The 17,811-nt window shown below is 33.6% G+C and overlaps 1 protein-coding gene and 1 long non-coding RNA gene across 14 annotated transcripts in view; one reads left to right on the top strand and one right to left on the bottom strand.

The window, feature by feature from the left end:
* The window catches only part of LOC138715528 (uncharacterized), a 141,403-nt gene that overhangs the window by 15,374 nt on the left and 108,218 nt on the right, over positions 1–17,811 (bottom strand). The window contains exons 2-3 of one of the 2 annotated variants that reach the window (XR_011336377.1): positions 7,721–7,829; positions 3,815–4,332 (exon numbers count right to left, since the gene is read on the bottom strand). This is a non-coding gene — a long non-coding RNA (uncharacterized lncRNA). Of the gene's footprint in view, positions 1–3,814; positions 4,333–7,720; positions 7,830–17,811 lie in introns of those variants that run through there. The other variant, XR_011336376.1, reaches the window with a different exon arrangement.
* Positions 1–17,811, top strand: part of LOC138715526 (CD2 antigen cytoplasmic tail-binding protein 2 homolog) — an 84,541-nt gene that overhangs the window by 14,673 nt on the left and 52,057 nt on the right. For 10 of the 12 annotated variants that reach the window (XR_011336372.1, XR_011336373.1, XR_011336374.1 and 7 more), the window contains 4 exons: positions 1,505–1,627; positions 4,846–5,042; positions 10,121–10,284; positions 15,734–15,899. Coding sequence is in view for 8 of the 12 variants with exons in the window: in XM_069848568.1 (XP_069704669.1) it covers positions 15,845–15,899 (55 nt within the window). In the remaining 4 variants the exon portion in view is untranslated. Of the gene's footprint in view, positions 1–1,504; positions 1,628–4,845; positions 5,043–10,120; positions 10,285–14,430; positions 15,146–15,733; positions 15,900–17,811 lie in introns of those variants that run through there. The other 2 variants (XM_069848564.1, XM_069848566.1) reach the window with 2 other exon arrangements.

Here is a 17,811-nt window from a genome sequence, read left to right as displayed (position 1 = left end):
TCCAATATTTTTTAAAGATATTATCATGGTCAGCCACTGAAGCACAGATTTTGAGGGGTTCCGAATCCATTTCTTGGTTTGAGTTGCACAATGGGCAGTTAGGGGACTGATATTTTCCTATTCTATGCAGGTGTTTGGCCACACAATCATGGTCTGTTGCCAATCTAACTTCAGCTACTGACGATTTTTGTGGTAAATCGGGAATTAACTGTGGATTATGATGCAGAGAGTTCCATTTTTTTTTCCTTGAGATTGTGATATCAAATTTTGTTTGTTGAAGTCTAAGTATGTAGATTTAATAAACCTTTTCACAGAGTAATACATAGATTTAGTAGCAGGTCTGTAAGTAGCAGTGCTGTCCTTATTTGCTAAAGCATCCGCATTCTCGTTTCCCAGGATTCCACAATGGGATGGTATCCATTGGAATACAATTCTTTTATTGAGTGATATTAATTCAGAAAGAATTTTAGTTATTTCTGCTGTTTGAGATAAAGGTGTCTGTTTAGAGACTATTGATAGAACAGCTGCTTTGGAGTCTGACCATATAACTACATTCTTAAATTTATTGATGTGGCATAGAAGATTCCTGAGACTTTCACTTATTGCAATGATTTCTCCACCAAAACTTGTTGTTCCATATCCAAGAGATCTATAAAGTGAGAAGAGACAGCACGTAACACCTGCACCGGCACCTTGTTCTCTGGAGATCAAGTATAAATGAAGCCAGTTTTGTGGAGGGTACCTAATATTAATTGTCTCTAAAGACAATTGTTTCATTATTTCAGTGTTTACTTCTGATTTCAGTATTTCTTCTGTTAAATTTAGATTATATTCTATATTTAATAGAGTTAAAGGGTTTGGTTTAATTTGTAAGTTTTCTTTTAAATTCGGGATATTGATTTTCTGGTTTAATTCTTGAACCATGGATATGAAACTTTGTTGAGTTTTCAATCTACAGAGAGGACTGTATGAATGCCAATTGTTTCCTGGTAATCTGATAAGTTTTTCATATTGAATCAGTGCTTTTTCTTCTATTGTCATTTTGATGCTGTTAATATTAGTGAGGAATCTCATAGAATCTATGGAGTTGTTTTGTTTCCACCAGTAATGGGCCTGTGAGCTTGGTTTTGAACATATTCTACTTCGTTTATGGAAGGTAAAGTAATTAAAATTTCTCCGCAGTATGTCAGCACTGGCTGTATAAACATTTTGTATGTAGTGTTTAAAGTATTCCTGGAGCATCTCCATTTCTATCCTGCTAGACTGTAAAATTCTTTTGCAGAACGAGAACGATAAATTAATGATATTACTTACGGTTCACTCTGTATAAGGAAAAATACAGGAAATTGATTTAAAAAAGCAATGGAATATATGAGGCACTGCGTATACTAGGGGTGGACTCAACAAAGAATCACGATTTCAAGTTTGCTCCTAATACAAAGTATCCACAACGCCTCATACTCTTTCCAGCATAATTATTACTGGTTTCTGTTTTTCTTCATAGCTGCCGAGTGGTGCATTGCAGTTATATGATTCAAAGGAGGATCTCCTACAAGATATTCTGCACAACAGTCTTGCTAAGGAATAGAAGACGATTCTAAGACTGAGAAAAGTACCGGTATTGAAAGTAAGTAATACTTTAGTATACATAAGTTACATAAATCAAAATGTACCGGAATGTTGCCGACAGACTTTTTATAATTGTTATAACACTGGATCTTCATGTGATAAACATTTATTGAAATCAATTTTTAAACACATACTTCTTTACTTTGTAGAGAAGATATATTCATATCAGCTTTTGGACTGTAAGCTTTCCATTAAGAACTTTATTTTATTCCACTTCCACAAGGAAATACGTATGTGTTGTTATTATCTGCTTTATACCCACCTTCCTTTTAGTACATAATAATAAATTGACACACATATCCGTAGTGCCCGGATTTTATGTAATATGAAAATGAGAAATATGTACATAAATATGTGGCTAAAAATGGCAAAATATGTAGATAAATATGTAATAAATAAAAAAAAATGTAATTTAAAAATTAAACTTTATTACATTCATTTTTTATTTTAGTAGGTTATTTTACGACGCTTTATCAACAGCTTAGGTTATTTAGCATCTGAATGAGATGAAGGTGATAATGCCGGTGAAATGATTCGGGGTCCAGCACCGAAGGTTACCCAGCATTTGCTCATATTGGGGTTGAGGGAAAATCCCGGAAAAACCTCAACCAGATAAATTGCCCCGACTGAGAATCGGAACCGGGCCACCTGGTTTTGCGGCCAGATGCGCTAACCATTACTCCACAGGCGTGAACACTTTGTTAGATGTATTTTTGCACACTAATAAAAAATTACAGGTGCACATGTGATTCAACCTCAATTAATTATTGTTCGGTGGCGCAATTAATAATTAAATATTTTTCCATATTTTTTGCTGTCATTGATCGTCTCGTCAGTGGCAACCCATACATAGGAATCATCAACATCAGCTCTAATCGTTTCCATTGTGTCAGAGTAGCAGGAGTTCAAATAATTTTTATGGAGTATTGATTCATGCGAACTATTGAAGTTGTAGTATTTGCGTAGGAAAGCTTAAAACTTTGGAGCTCCAAGTTTATACCATGGTATGTTTGCAGCAACCATTGCCATGCACAAATTTTTATTGAATTCACTGGTACAAGACGAAGAATGTTTCAGCACCACTTGTGTAAGAAGAACTTCTTTCTTTTCGACGGAGCATGATTTTTATTTCTCATGTGAAGTTCAGTTTCTAAATGCTGTTCTAATTGTGACTTCATGGAGCACCCAATGCGTTTGTCACACACTTTGCATAGCACGATTTTACCATCGTAGTAAAGGAATCGTCAATTGAAATCCAATCTTTAAGCTTGGATGTGAATAACAGTAGACTAGCTATTTGTATCACCTGATGTAAAAATAAACTTCTTAAGAAAACAGAAAAAACTATTGTTTTCTTTTAGAGCAACCTGATTGGCGATGTTTGTGCGAAATGGTCATACCCACAGGGTAACTTTCACTTTTTCCTTCACCGTGTTAGCAGTACAATGACCCACCCTTCGCAGTGGTATTTGTTTCTACTTTACCGTTACTTCTTAAGGGATATATACACTATTAGCATTGCAAACAAATGTCTATTTTTTTCACAGAATACATTATCATTTTCAATTACTAAATTATATTTACGCACTACAGACGAAGAAATAAGCTTTATTAACAATTTAAAAATGTATAAGTTAAGAATTAAGTAGAGGGAAAATTGGTGAAAAAATGTGTACTGTATTCTTTCAAAATATGTAAAAATTTGTAAAATATGCCAAAATATTTATTATGCACCAAAATGTGTAAAAATATATAACTTAAAACTTTGGAATAATTATATCTTTGATATGATCCGCCGATATTTTTGCTTTCCTTATAGCTACGTATATAGGAACAAAATATGTAATTACATAAAATCCGGGCTCTACATATCAGTAATGAAGCTAAGGTATAAATATTGGGTAGCCTAAGCTGAAAAAATTTGCTTACCTTTTTTTTTTTTGTGACAGACCCCTCAAGAAGGTGAGGTCCACTCATTTTCACCCCAGAACAGAATACAGATATATCGTTGTTGTTCCTGCAATAACTCCTATGTGCAAAATATAAAAGTTTTCAGTAGGAAGAAAAAACACATTTATTCATCCTATGGCAGCCGTACATAGGAGACTGTGAATTCTTACATTTTCGAAACAAAGAATTTTATATAATTGCATATAGGAGATTTTATTATTTGCTGTATCACTATTTAAGTTATTTAATAGAGCAAAAACCTGAAAATCGATAAATATGTCACATAGGAGTTATTGCAGGAACAACGACGATATGTCTCATAACATTCTGTTAGCGAAGGATATTTCTTAGACCATGAAGATTGAAAATTTATATTTTGCTTTCCTCCATGTGCTTTTTTAATATGTAAATTCGGTGTCGATCTTCTGTTTTGTAAGCACATTTTGTTTCATACGTCCAACTTGAAAACAGTTTCTCTTTTAATTCTACAAATAATGACTTCAATGTGCCATTTTACACAAAATTAATATGCAATACACAACACATATTCGCGAATGATTAAACTAATACTCAAAACGTAGCTCATTTAGAGAACATCAATATGGTTGGTTGGTTGGTTGGTTGGTAGGTAGCCAAAGTTCTGGTATCATGGCAATGAAGCCATCAGCTGTCTTGCAGTCCAGTGTTTTTCCGTGATGTTGAGGTTAACAGGCAAGGCTTCTCAATCTTCCAGGTGGTGCTTATCCATGATATCTCCAGCCGCAAAGGAAACATTATTAATAAAGCACCAACATATCTTACAATTGAAAATTACAAATTTGAATATGTAAAAAATGTTATATATGAAGACCTCCCTCAAAGAACGTTGTATATCAACGGCTTTGCATATGATATACAACGTTCTTTGAGGGAAGTCTTCATATCTTGGCTTCATGATCAATAATGACGACATCAGTCTTGAAATTAAGAGAAGAATATCTATAACAAATAAATGTTACTTTGGATTACTGAAATATATTAAATCGAAATTCTTAACCATCTCAACTAAAATAAGAGTATATAAGACGCCTGATGTATGCCTCGGAAACTTGGACTATGAACAAACAGGACATCAGAAGACTTAGTATCTTCGAGAGGAAAATTCTGAGAGCAATTTATGGACCCGTCAAAACAAATAATGAATGGAGAATTAGATATAATAAAGAAATATACGATCTGTTTAAGGAGCCAGATATTATAACAGTTATTACAATTGGTCGATTGCAGTGGGCTGGACACCTGGTAAGAATGGATGATACTAGACCCGCTAAAAGAGCCTTTACATCCAATCCTGGAGGAATCAGATCCAAAGGAAGACCGAAGAGCTGATGGGAGGATAATGTATACGAGGATGCCAACTTTATTGGTGCACGAATGTGGACAGTCAAGGCCAGAAGTAGAGACGGCTGGAATAAAATACTGAGGTAGGCTAAGACTCTCAATGGGTTGTTGAGCCAATGATGATGATGACTTATTTATGATTACGTCCTTTCCACATTACACACAAATCGGTGACAGGGAGATGCCGATTCTATATAATTGAGCTGCCAAACAATCATGCCCGGTCAGAAGGCAGAAGGCTGTCACTGCTGAATTTCTTGGTTCTTCAGGGATGATGTTTAAATTTTAGAGGACGGGTTCCCATGATTTATCTTTAGCTGATTCCTTTATTCTGTTCAAAGTTGTAGTTTGTATTGAAATTTTTTATTAAATGTGACAGAAATAAATTATTTTTGAGTAATATGTTTTTGTATTAGGGTGCAGCCTTTCGCAGCCAGCTGACCCACCAATTCACTATCTGTAATGCCGCAGTGCGCTGGAACCTATTGCAGAACTATTTTCTTGCCAGTTTTTGGAACTGCTTGATCAGGGTGCAGCACTGAGAAGTTGCGTCAGCTTTCTGTGAACTATTATTAGCTGTAGCTTGTATAGCTGCTTTTGAGCCAATGAAGATTACAGCTTTGGAAAATTTATTTTTTATTTGAAGTAGATTGGTTAGAATAGTGTATACAGCTTCAACTTCTCCATCAAAGTTTGTGGAGTCCTTCCTGACTTCTTTATAGAACGAGAAAAATTTACAAATTCCTCCAGCTCCTGCAGTATCAAAATCGTTTTGTAAAGATCCATCACTGTAAATGTGTAGCCAGGTTTCACAACGATATTTGCCATTAAATGTTTCTAATGTTAATTGTTTTGCTACATTTGGATTTGTATCATTTTTAACAATTGTTTATTATTGTTTATTGTTAGTAAAATAACATGTACAAAAATACAGTCTTAATTCTTCCCTGAAGGAGTAAAAAACTCGTGCTTAGGGAGTTATCGAAACACATACTTAACACAAACAAAGTGGGCCAAGAAAAAAAAAATTATAGGAATAAATTAACTTTAAAAATACAATTTCAATTTTAACATTTTAAATCATACAAATACATACACATATTAAATAAAAATTTAGAAATCTTCTCACTATTTGTGAGATGCCACAAGGGAGAAAGAGTACCTAACCATATAAATGTTTACAAGTTCAGTGAACCATTAACTCCTACAAGTACATAGCTGCAAATACATTTTGTGATTGGTGGAAATACAGTATACCTAGTTTTAGAGAGGCAAGTGTTACAAAAAAGTAAAGAATGTTAATGAACTTGGTTTCATTTCGAATATAGATGATGCTTCAGGAGAGCAATTGATCCTTTCAATGCAGCTAAAGTTACAATCGGATTAATAGATGTAGGTATTCCAAGCCTCTTAAACACATCTTTCATGAAGAGAATAGCGGTACCTCTTGCTCCAACCAGAAGTCCAATTACTTCAAGCTCTTCTAGCTGGTACTTTTGGAGGTAATATGGAATGGTAGGATTGTAGATATTCTTTTTTCCTTATCCACTTCTGCTGGCTGTTCCTCATTCGTTTCGAAACGCACAGTGGAATCAATTATGAATCTAGATCTTGTAGATTCCTTGAAAGCTATTATATCTATGCGCTGTGTACTGCCAGTGACAGAGAGACCATGTACATATATTCTTTAAAAATTAAATTCCTAATGCTACTTTTGAAATTTCTGATACTAAAATTTTCCAATTTTGGGTATTTTTCAATTATTTTATTGTATAACCTTGGACCAAAGTAGGTACCATGGCTCAGAGCTGTGCTTGTGAAATACTTTGGGTCCTCTAGTCGTATAAAATCGGATCTTTTAGTTCCATATTTATGATGATACAATTTGAATTTATTACGATTGTAATGTATGAAGATTAATAAGGCAATATAATACATCTGTTTAATTTTCAAAACATTAAACTCGGTGAACAAAAGCTCAGATGAGTAATCAATTGGTTTATTAAGGCATATTTTAATAATTCTTTTCTGAATAAGTATTAGTAGAGTGAGATTAGAATTACAAGCATTTCCCCATCCTAAAATTCCATATTGGAGAATGGATTGAAATAAAGCTAAATAAATGAGACGTAAAATATTAACTGGTAAATAAAATGACTGAAGTATAACAAAGATATAAATAACGTAATCTATTGCATAAATATTTAATATATTTATTCCATCGTAAGTGTTGGTCGATTGTAATGCCTAAATACTTAATTTCTGAGGGTTCGGTTAATATGAGACATTCACAATTTTGAGAAGAACAATCAGAATGATGAATTTTGAGCCTAAAAGAAGATTGAGGAGATTTAAGACCACTGGACCTTAGTGAAAATGGAACAACAGTTGCTTTGGATGTGTTTAAGGAAAGTGCCTTTGGTTTGGTTTGGTTTGGTTTGGTTTGGTTCCAATAAGTTGTTTCCAGTTTGAATATTTATGTATTCCAAGGGATTTTGTCGGATTTGTGACATTTCAGTGTTGAGAATGAGATGCGTTTGTAATCTTTTACCTTTCTGCATAAATCCTTGTGTTTTTAATTTAGTAGGCAAGATTTTGTATTTTCTCTAATAGTCATAAGACATAATTACACAGAATAATTATGTATATTTAATAATAATAATAATAATAATAATAATAATAATAATAATGATAATAATAATAATAATATTTTAAAGTAACTAATTACTTAAACTAAAAGTAATTTGCCATTACAACTTACATAGACATACATACAGCCCAGTTACTTTATGGTGACAGCTCATCGACGCGAGAGAGGAGAAGTTTCGACTGTGGGAGGGAGACCGATCCGACACGAAGCGACACGTTTTCTAGATGGAAGGAGGGAAATACAGTCTTATTAGAAATGAAGTCTCACGTTGCTATCTCGCACGTTGCAGTGTCTGCATAATTTTGAGCTCCTATCACTGTGCTCCCTTCATACTCCGGAACAATAGTCACTAATAAACACTAATGTGGAAATACAAGGAGCAGGAGTTCGGAACAATAATAAACACTAAAGAAGTAAATTAATGTGGAAATACAATGAGCAGCAGTTCGGAACAATAATAAACAATAAAGAAGTAAATTAATGTGGAAATACAATGCGCAGCAGTTCGGAACAATAATAAACAATAAAGAAGTAAATTAATGTGGAAATACAATGAGCAGCAGTTCGGAACAATAATAAACACTAAAGAAGTAAATTAATGTGGAAATACAATGCGCAGCAGTTCGGAACAATAATAAACAATAAAGAAGTAAATTAATGTGGAAATACAATGCGCAGCAGTTCGGAACAATAATAAACAATAAAGAAGTAAATTAATGTGGAAATACAATGCGCAGCAGTTCGGAACAATAATAAACACTAAAGAAGTAAATTAATGTGGAAATACAATGCGCAGCAGTTCGGAACAATAATAAACAATAAAGAAGTAAATTAATGTGGAAATACAATGCGCAGAGTTCGGAACAATAATAAACAATAAAGAAGTAAATTAATGTGGAAATACAATGCGCAGCAGTTTGGAACAATAATAAACACTAAAGAAGTAAATTAATGTGGAAATACAATGTGCAGCAGTTCGGAACAATAATAAACAATAAAGAAGTAAATTAATGTGGAAATACAATGCGCAGAGTTCGGAACAATAATAAACAATAAAGAAGTAAATTAATGTGGAAATACAATGCGCAGCAGTTCGGAACAATAATAAACAATAAAGAAGTAAATTAATGTGGAAATACAATGCGCAGCAGTTCGGAACAATAATAAACACTAAAGAAGTAAATTAATGTGGAAATACAATGCGCAGCAGTTCGGAACAATAATAAACAATAAAGAAGTAAATTAATGTGGAAATACAATGCGCAGAGTTCGGAACAATAATAAACAATAAAGAAGTAAATTAATGTGGAAATACAATGCGCAGCAGTTCGGAACAATAATAAACACTAAAGAAGTAAATTAATGTGGAAATACAATGCGCAGCAGTTCGGAACAATAATAAACAATAAAGAAGTAAATTAATGTGGAAATACAGTGCGCAGAGTTCGGAACAATAATAAACAATAAAGAAGTAAATTAATGTGGAAATACAATGCGCAGCAGTTCGGAACAATAATAAACACTAAAGAAGTAAATTAATGTGGAAATACAATGTGCAGCAGTTCGGAACAATAATAAACAATAAAGAAGTAAATTAATGTGGAAATACAATGCGCAGAGTTCGGAACAATAATAAACAATAAAGAAGTAAATTAATGTGGAAATACAATGCGCAGCAGTTCGGAACAATAATAAACACTAAAGAAGTAAATTAATGTGGAAATACAATGCGCAGAGTTCGGAACAATAATAAACAATAAAGAAGTAAATTAATGTGGAAATACAATGTGCAGCAGTTCGGAACAATAATAAACAATAAAGAAGTAAATTAATGTGGAAATACAATGCGCAGAGTTCGGAACAATAATAAACAATAAAGAAGTAAATTAATGTGGAAATACAATGCGCAGCAGTTCGGAACAATAGTCACTAATAAACACTAATGTGGAAATACAATGAGCAGCAATTGAATCACTATATACAACAGTTAATCACTAATTAACAATGAAATATACTCGTGCAGAAATACCGGTAATGTTCATCAGTGCTTCACTGTACTTTTCCCATCATTATCATCATCATCATTCATCATCATCATCATCATCCATGTAAATGATGGGGGCGGCCTTCTTCTCTGTACTTCTTTATTTTCCTCCAATACTGCAAATTTTTGGCTCCACCAGAATTTGGCGATTATTTTGTGTTTTTATTTCCAATGAAATCCTAATTTTAAAATGACTTTCTTCAAAGTCGAGATACCTCCCTGAAAGTCGATAGTCTTTCAAATTCAATAATATTTTTTTTAAATTCTGGGCTTCTGTTTCTGTGAAATATAGAACTCGTGTATGGTTCGCCTTATGACAGCTTCATTAAAGTTGTCCACAGTTGATTTTAGCACCGATCGATATCTTTCTTTACTTGGAGCACTAAAAGAAGCTGAAGCCCAGGAATCAATCTGTACGATAGGCCTATTCTTCTTCCCATTAATTTTATTTTTTTATATATGTTCAGGTCAGGAAGATGGAGCTGGTGGTTTTGATGGTGAGGTTCACATTACGCCATTCAACATGGAGGAAGAATTTGAAGAAGGGCATTTTGATACAGATGGCAATTATCACTGGAAGTAAGAAGGAAACATAAGGGATAATTGGCTAGAAAATATTGACTGGGTGAAGGTAATAAGCAGTACAATTTATTTACCCGTAATACGTAATTTTAATTAAATTATTCGTTGTTACAGTAGAGTAATTTTGGCTTTTGTCAAAATAGCATGCTGTTTGAGACTGACATGCTTAAACTTATAGGTCTAGGCTATTTATTTTACGAAATGTCGGATGCTTAATGGCCCTAAGGTGTAATGCAAAACTATTGATTTTTAGAGGTCTATATTCATTATATGTGAAATGTTAGAGTTATTTAAAGTTCTTGGTAGGCTAGCTCCCAAGGAAAGTTATCTTGCCCATCCTCACCAAACATCCAAAAACTGAACCAGACTAGACTAGGTTAGGTTCTCTAGGTTTATTTACTGTAGGTTAAATTTGTTGATGAAGGCAGAGTACTTTTCCTTGGAAATTCAGCTTTGTTATTTTTGTATAAAACGATTGGAATACTAGCCTATAGCTGCAGATGGGTAAAAAATATTGCAGTTGTGTCATTTCGTTCATACCAGAATTAATGTAACTTGTTAGTGAAATTTAGCAATGATAGTTTAAATTGAGCACACGATGTTCACAAATAAATACTTAACATTTTCGTTTATAATGTCAATAACTGAAAAACTTAAGTTATATCTCCTCTGAAATTGTGTCAATCCTTTATGCAAAGCAATAATAAATTAATAAAGAAACATAAAATGCCATGACGTAAAACTGTAAGAAGTGTATATGTATTCAAAATTAACATAAATATGGATATTGTCAAAATAAATAGTCTGTATTTATGATCGACTTTTTCATTAATGTTAAATAACTTATACAAAAATTGATGGAAAAGGGAACTAAAGCTAAAATTGCATCATCTTGCAGCAGGTGTTTTGAGTATGTTTGGCCCAATATATGTTTGTGAGAGACTATTTTCCATGATGAAATTTATTAAGCCATGCCACCATAACATACTCGTGGATGAGAACTTAAAAGCATCACTGAGGGTCAGCTGTGCTGCTTCACATTGCGTTTCTTTATTGTATTTTAATTTGTCATTAGCATGACACATGTCATAGTGGCACTGCAGGTTATATTTTCTCATCATATTGAAAATCTTCTTGCAAATTAAATATCTCGAAACATTCTCAAACTTTGTAAAAAAAATGCCTCCTCGCATGAATGTTTTTTAATTGATTTACTGGGCGTGCTTCCGAATAGGGGTAGCGGCATTTCCCTTAAGGTTAGAGCTCAGTTTACTGTCTTCCTCCAATGAGTTTAGCACGGGGACCTGAGGTATTCTTGCCATCGGTGCAGGGGGGTTGCAGGTAGATTCTTTTGTTGCTACAGACAAGCCGAGCTGAGCGGAGTGGGAAGTATTAATCGTCTAAAAATATGCAGTCTTCAGTTTGTAGTAGTGTGTGAATATTTCATATACATATTGTTTACCTAGGCCTATATGGTTTTGTTATTAATATATTAAATATGTTGTTGCAATTTTTGCTCAAACATCTCCCTGATGTTAGCTATGTTAATATTATATGAATTACTCATATTAAATATTTCACTGTTACAACTCATTTATAAGGAAACATGCTGTGGAAAAGTTTTTAGTGTTATTCTATTGGAATTTTAGAATATGTGTGATTGGTATCGTGAAAAACAGATTCCTATAATGTCATGCAAAAATAATTTGTTGGTGATATCTTAAAATACAAATCAAATAATTTTACTTCTGAAGTGAGTTTAGCAGTACAGTATATTTAAATTGATTACTTTACAAAAATTAATTCAATTCTACTAACCACTAAATTTTATAGTATGATTCTTCTTTTCATTTATATTATTGTAGTTTTATTATGATTTTTCTTTTTATTTATTTTATTGTATTTGTATTTCTGATGGTGTGATGGCCTTAACTTCACCAGAATAAATAAATAAATAAAATTTTCTACAATACTTTCCTTCTCTGAACACGTAACTGCGAAAGGTTGTATCTCTATCTCGCCGAAAATACGTTAGAAAACTAATAGGCATACTGCTCTCGTAAATTGGGCGAATGTTTTCAGTATGATTGTACTTCCTTCCAGACTGCCGCTGTCACTGTTCCCTCCCACTCCAATACCGCGCTAGACTAGTCGGAACCGCATTCCTCTCAGCACTAAACTCCTCAGAGGATGACAGTAGGTGTGTGTGTATTAATCGAAAAAATGTCATATAAACATGCGTCCTTTTCTCAATATTTTCTAGCCCCTAATTTTCGATTAATACACACACACCTAAATTGAGCTCTAACCTTAGAGGAAATACCGCTGTCCCTGATCGGAAGTGCGCCCGATTTATTTTACGATGCTTTATCAACTGTGATGGCTATCTAGTGTTTGAATGAAATTAAGGTGATAATGCCAGCAAAGTGAGTCCAGGGTAGTCTACAGCACCAAAAGTTACCCGTTAATGGGTTGAGGGAAAACTCTGAAAAAAGAAAAAACCTCAACCAGGTACAAATCAAGAAAAATTGGCTCAGTATCTGGTGGAGTTTCTGGGTAGCTCAATTGGTAGAGTGTTGGTACGTTTAACCAAAGATTCCGGGTTCGATGCCTGGCCCCAGAACAATTTTTCCCTCGAAATTATTCAAATCCTCAATACTTCCCATCTTCAGAAACAGGGATATAAACCGGAGATTAAAGGTAATGCTATATAAAACACTCATTCAGAGTATAGTGATGTATGGAAGTGAAATGTGGACCCTCTCAAAGAAAGCCATGGAAAAGATCGATTCTTTCGAAAGGAAAATCCTGAGGAGAATCTACGGACCTGTATGTGTGCAAGGGGAATGGAGAATTACATATATTAACGAACTGTATTACTTGTATGGAGAGCTACCCTTGTCGCATGTTATTCGGATAAAGACACTCAAATGGGCAGGTCATCTAATTAGGATGGAAGAACATAGAGTTCCAAAGAAGGTATTTTCAGGAGATTTCGGAGGAGGAAGGCCTGTGGGAAGACCACGTAACAGATGGGAAGATGGTGTATGTCAGGATGCACTACAAGTCCTCAAAATCCGAATTGGAGAGTCGCAGCACAGGATTGACAAGTTTGGTGGAGTGCAACTGGGGAGGCCATGACCCGAAAACGGGCCGATGCGCCATAGAAGAAGAAGAAGAAGAAGAATTATTCAAATCAACGTTACAGGGAGTTATACCTGAAAGCTTGATTTGCATAATACACGTCACTGTTCGTTAACAGAAAACCACAATTTAAGTCACATAGAGTTAGTGTGCACTCATTGTTGGTTGCTTGACAGTTGTCAGCCCACTTTGAGGTCTGTGGATACAGAGGGAAAAATTGGATCGGTGTCTGGTGGAGTTCCCAGGTAGCTCAGTTGGTAGAGCATTGGTACGTTTAACCAAAGGTCCCGGGTTTCGATGCCCGGCCCCAGAACAATTTTTCCCTCGAAATTATTCAAATTATTCAACTCAACCAGGTAACTTGTTCCAACCAGGATTTGAATCATGAAGTATGAAGTGTTAACAACATAGGGGTAGAAGGCCTTTGTAAACCACTATCTGAACTTTCAGCTGTCATGTACACATGCTACTCACAAATGTCTACTGACTACTCTCCACTGGTCAATCACCTACATCAACTAAGGCAGTTTTCTCCCTCTACTTCCTGCACAGTGGTGCATACTCTGATCAAATATTGTCCAATAATAATATTGGAAATTTTATGATAAAAGTGGCGAATGACTCGCAGTGCTATCTAGCAGCAGGGATTGTAGGCAGCGAGTATGACTTGACTCATAGCATAGCACAGTGAACTTTGATGTGAGTTTTGTTGCAGAGGTCCTGAATCACTCTCCAGAGGCTGTGTCAATTATGGTGATAAGGTATATGTACACATTTACGTACAAAAAATTTTGTTTTGTATAATTTTGCTCTGTAAAATTTTTATACAATTGAGAATGGTATCAGAACGAGAATGAAGTGAACAGATCCCTTGAAATTAGGTCTAAATTGTTTATAAAAATTATTTTGTTTATAATTTTGACTTAAAACTTGAAACATGATAGCTCATGCAGTTTTTAAGATAGAGCCACAGTTTCTTCACTGTTTTATAGCTAAAACTATTCTTTAGTGCCTGACATAAAGCTATTTTTTATTTTCATTTACATTAATTAAATATTAGCATATATGTAACTTATACTAATATTTTATGTTGCATATGTCATTTAAAAAATCCATAGATATGTATTAACTATATTAATGTTATTTTACTCATTGTCAGGCACTGGGGGACATTTCAAGCTTCAAAATGACACCAATATCTTCTTGGTATCACCATATTTGGCTGAGATATCATGTTTGAAAGAATTAAATATTCTAAAATTACTATTTACAGGAAATGGAGCCACAAACTTTCAGAGCCTAGAAGACTGCATCATCATATGTCACCCCTTAAGCAGTTTCATGTCGGTCCAGTTTCAGCTTCTTTCTGGCACTCAAATACCTCGTCCTTGTTTTAACTTCAGGTGTTGAATGTTTTTTTTTTCTTTTTTTTTGGTATTTTTGTCCCTATTTCCATTGATGCAACAAATCCTGTGATGGTGTTTGTCCCAGAGTTTATGCCCATCCTCCTCAGAATTGTAATTTCTACTTTTACACTCTTATTAAAATGACGTACAACATCATTGACACACAAATTTACAGTTTTATGACTAACAGTAAAAGATTATAAATTGCTTCAATATGTAAAAAAGTTTTTTCAATCTCATGATCATGCCTAGATATCTATGCATCTATTTCGGGACTAGAAAGAAGTTTATTTTACAAGCAATGCTGGACGAGGGGATTGACTGCTACGAAGATCACTCCAAAAGTAATGCACTCCAAAAGTAAGTGACCGTGGCTGATGATGCAGCATTTTGGAAAATGGGACTTATCTGAAAAACCATAAGGCATAAATCGAAAATTCTTATATCAAATTAAAGGGGAGAAAATTGTCTATTAAAATAGTTATATTTTGAAAATTCTAATTATTCATCATTTTTTGCGTTTTGTGGGTGTACATATACCTTAAATATACAAATAAAAGAGCTTAATAAGTTCCTATTGATTTGAAAGGGTTTCTTTTATTTATTTATTTTTTTTCGTACTTTACTGATGACGTGAAACAACATTAGAAATAAATTTAACTGTTAGTTTCTTATTAATTCTATACATTAAAGTAATAAACATAGTCATCAATTATGTCTGATCCTTTTTAAATTAATTGTCTTAGCTCCCAAGAAAAATTCCAATTATTTCAGGAAAATGGTGGTTTGTGCTTTATAGACTAGAGCAGCCAAAGTTTAAAATCTGCCTCATTGTGCGTGTGTAATACTGAGGATGGATATGGATTAAATGAATTGTTCTCTCTTTCTAAAAAAAATAGAATAAATATTAGAGATAACATCTTACTTCAGTCTGTTTCTTTCTATTAGATTAAGAAGAAGGATGAAAAGCCAGAAGGTGCAGAAGGTAACGAAAATGATAGCGACAGTGATCATTCAAACCCTGGAACTCCATTTGATCACATTGCTGTCTACAGGCAAATGTTAGAATTGATGAAGCCAGGTGAAACTGTTGCGAAATCTTTACGAAGGCTGGGTAAGTTGCTGAAATTTAGTGATAATATTATGGACCATATTCTGCCCAGGGTATACAGAAATAAGTTTAGTTGTTCATAGATTATATTGACGTGATGTCATGTTTGACTCGTGCCACATGTATTATAATGAAACACTTGCATCTTGTTTGTGCTGCAGTTGGCGTTCTATTCATGATTCAAAACTAGACTCCGCTGACTGTTCACAATGCATTATAGTGATAAAAACTGATATTATGATGACCTTACCTACTATTTAAATCATTTATTTATTTTTACTGGTAGAGTTAGTGCCATATGGTATTTTCTTCCACTCAACCAGTATAAAAGTATGTTACAAATATAAATAACAGCAATACAGAAAACAATATAATTATAATAAAAATAATAATAATTATAATAAACTTACACATACACTCACCCTAGTACATAATATACATAACTCTTAACAGATACACATCATGTACAGTGTAGCCCACCGAATTGGTGTACAAAGTGAAAATGAGTCACAGTCCTGCCATCTATCCGTAATATACGGAACCCAAATCACGCAAGTGAAGTAGGTAGGCATTAGACACACACACACACAATTATAATAATAGTAAGAGCAAAATGCAGATGTGTTTAGTTTAATTACGTGTAATTCTAAGAGTTAAACAATTACAGTGTAGCATTAAATAATATAATTTGGACTGAAGGAATGATTAACATAATGAAGGAAAATTGATACATTAAAAATAAAAATCATGTTCTACAAAAGTAGTATTTGAATAAATATCTTATTCTAGAGACGAAAAGCAGTCTTTTTGACAGTCTGATTTTGAAAACAGTCAATGTCTGACAGCCCCTACACTAGAATTACTACTTACATTATTATAAAGAACATACGCTTACATTCATTAAACATGAGTATTTACACTATTACACACTATTTAAAAAGTAAGTAGGCTATAGTATTATTAAATAAAATACCTTGCATTAGAATACACAACACTGTACATAATAGTGTAAATAATGTTTGATCAATGTAGGCCTACATTCTTCATAATAGTGTAAATAGTAAAAACTAGTGGCTTGTGCATCAAATGCTGCAAACGAAGTTCATTAGACGTTCAAATAAAAATATTTCAGATTTATTTTCAATGAAAAATACCAGACATTTTGAAAGTTATTTGCCTCCATATTAATGAAACATACTCCCTCTGAATGTTATTTTTATGCCAAATACTTTTTCTTGAACCTATCCACCTTGAGTTTTTGAGTTTCAACGCGGAAACATAAGTAAAAATGTCAGGACGATCAGTACATTTTTCAAGTGAGAGAAAAGCAATAGCTATTTCAGGTCATTGTGGATTGTAGGTGAAAATTAAAGAAAGTCAGGTTTGCTATGCTTTCGAACAATAGACATAGCATCTTGGTGTAGCTGCCGCATGTAGAGCTTGAAATGTAGACGGTAAAATCATTTTATCAACAGTAATCTCACTAGAGGTTTTGATTTATCTAGAGAAAATCAAAACTCGAGTGGGATTTAATTGACTATTACACTATTACAAGAAAGTATATAAAGATTAGAAGTAAAGTACTCCAATACGATAAAATATTAATTGGCTTACAAAAATACAACTGTCTTCAAATGTATTATTGTACCATCTCAACATTATGCTAGATGGCAGTAGTGTTTTATGATTATGTTTTCTTGTTACTGGTATCAGTTGTGCCAACTATGGAATCTTAATTGAAATCTGTGGAAGGTTACTAGTCAAGAAGGCTTTGTTGATTCAGTTTCATTTTTATTAAAACATTTGCATTCCACTTCAATCATCCGGATCCCAGTAATCAACGTCACTTGACAGATGATTTTCAATAACTCTTAGTATTAAGCAATCTCTGATACGTGACTATCCATAATATCAT

Source organism: Periplaneta americana, chromosome 15 (assembly GCF_040183065.1).
Source record: "Periplaneta americana isolate PAMFEO1 chromosome 15, P.americana_PAMFEO1_priV1, whole genome shotgun sequence".
Classification (NCBI taxonomy): domain Eukaryota; kingdom Metazoa; phylum Arthropoda; class Insecta; order Blattodea; family Blattidae; genus Periplaneta; species Periplaneta americana.
This window is presented reverse-complemented; position numbering and strand designations above follow the sequence as displayed.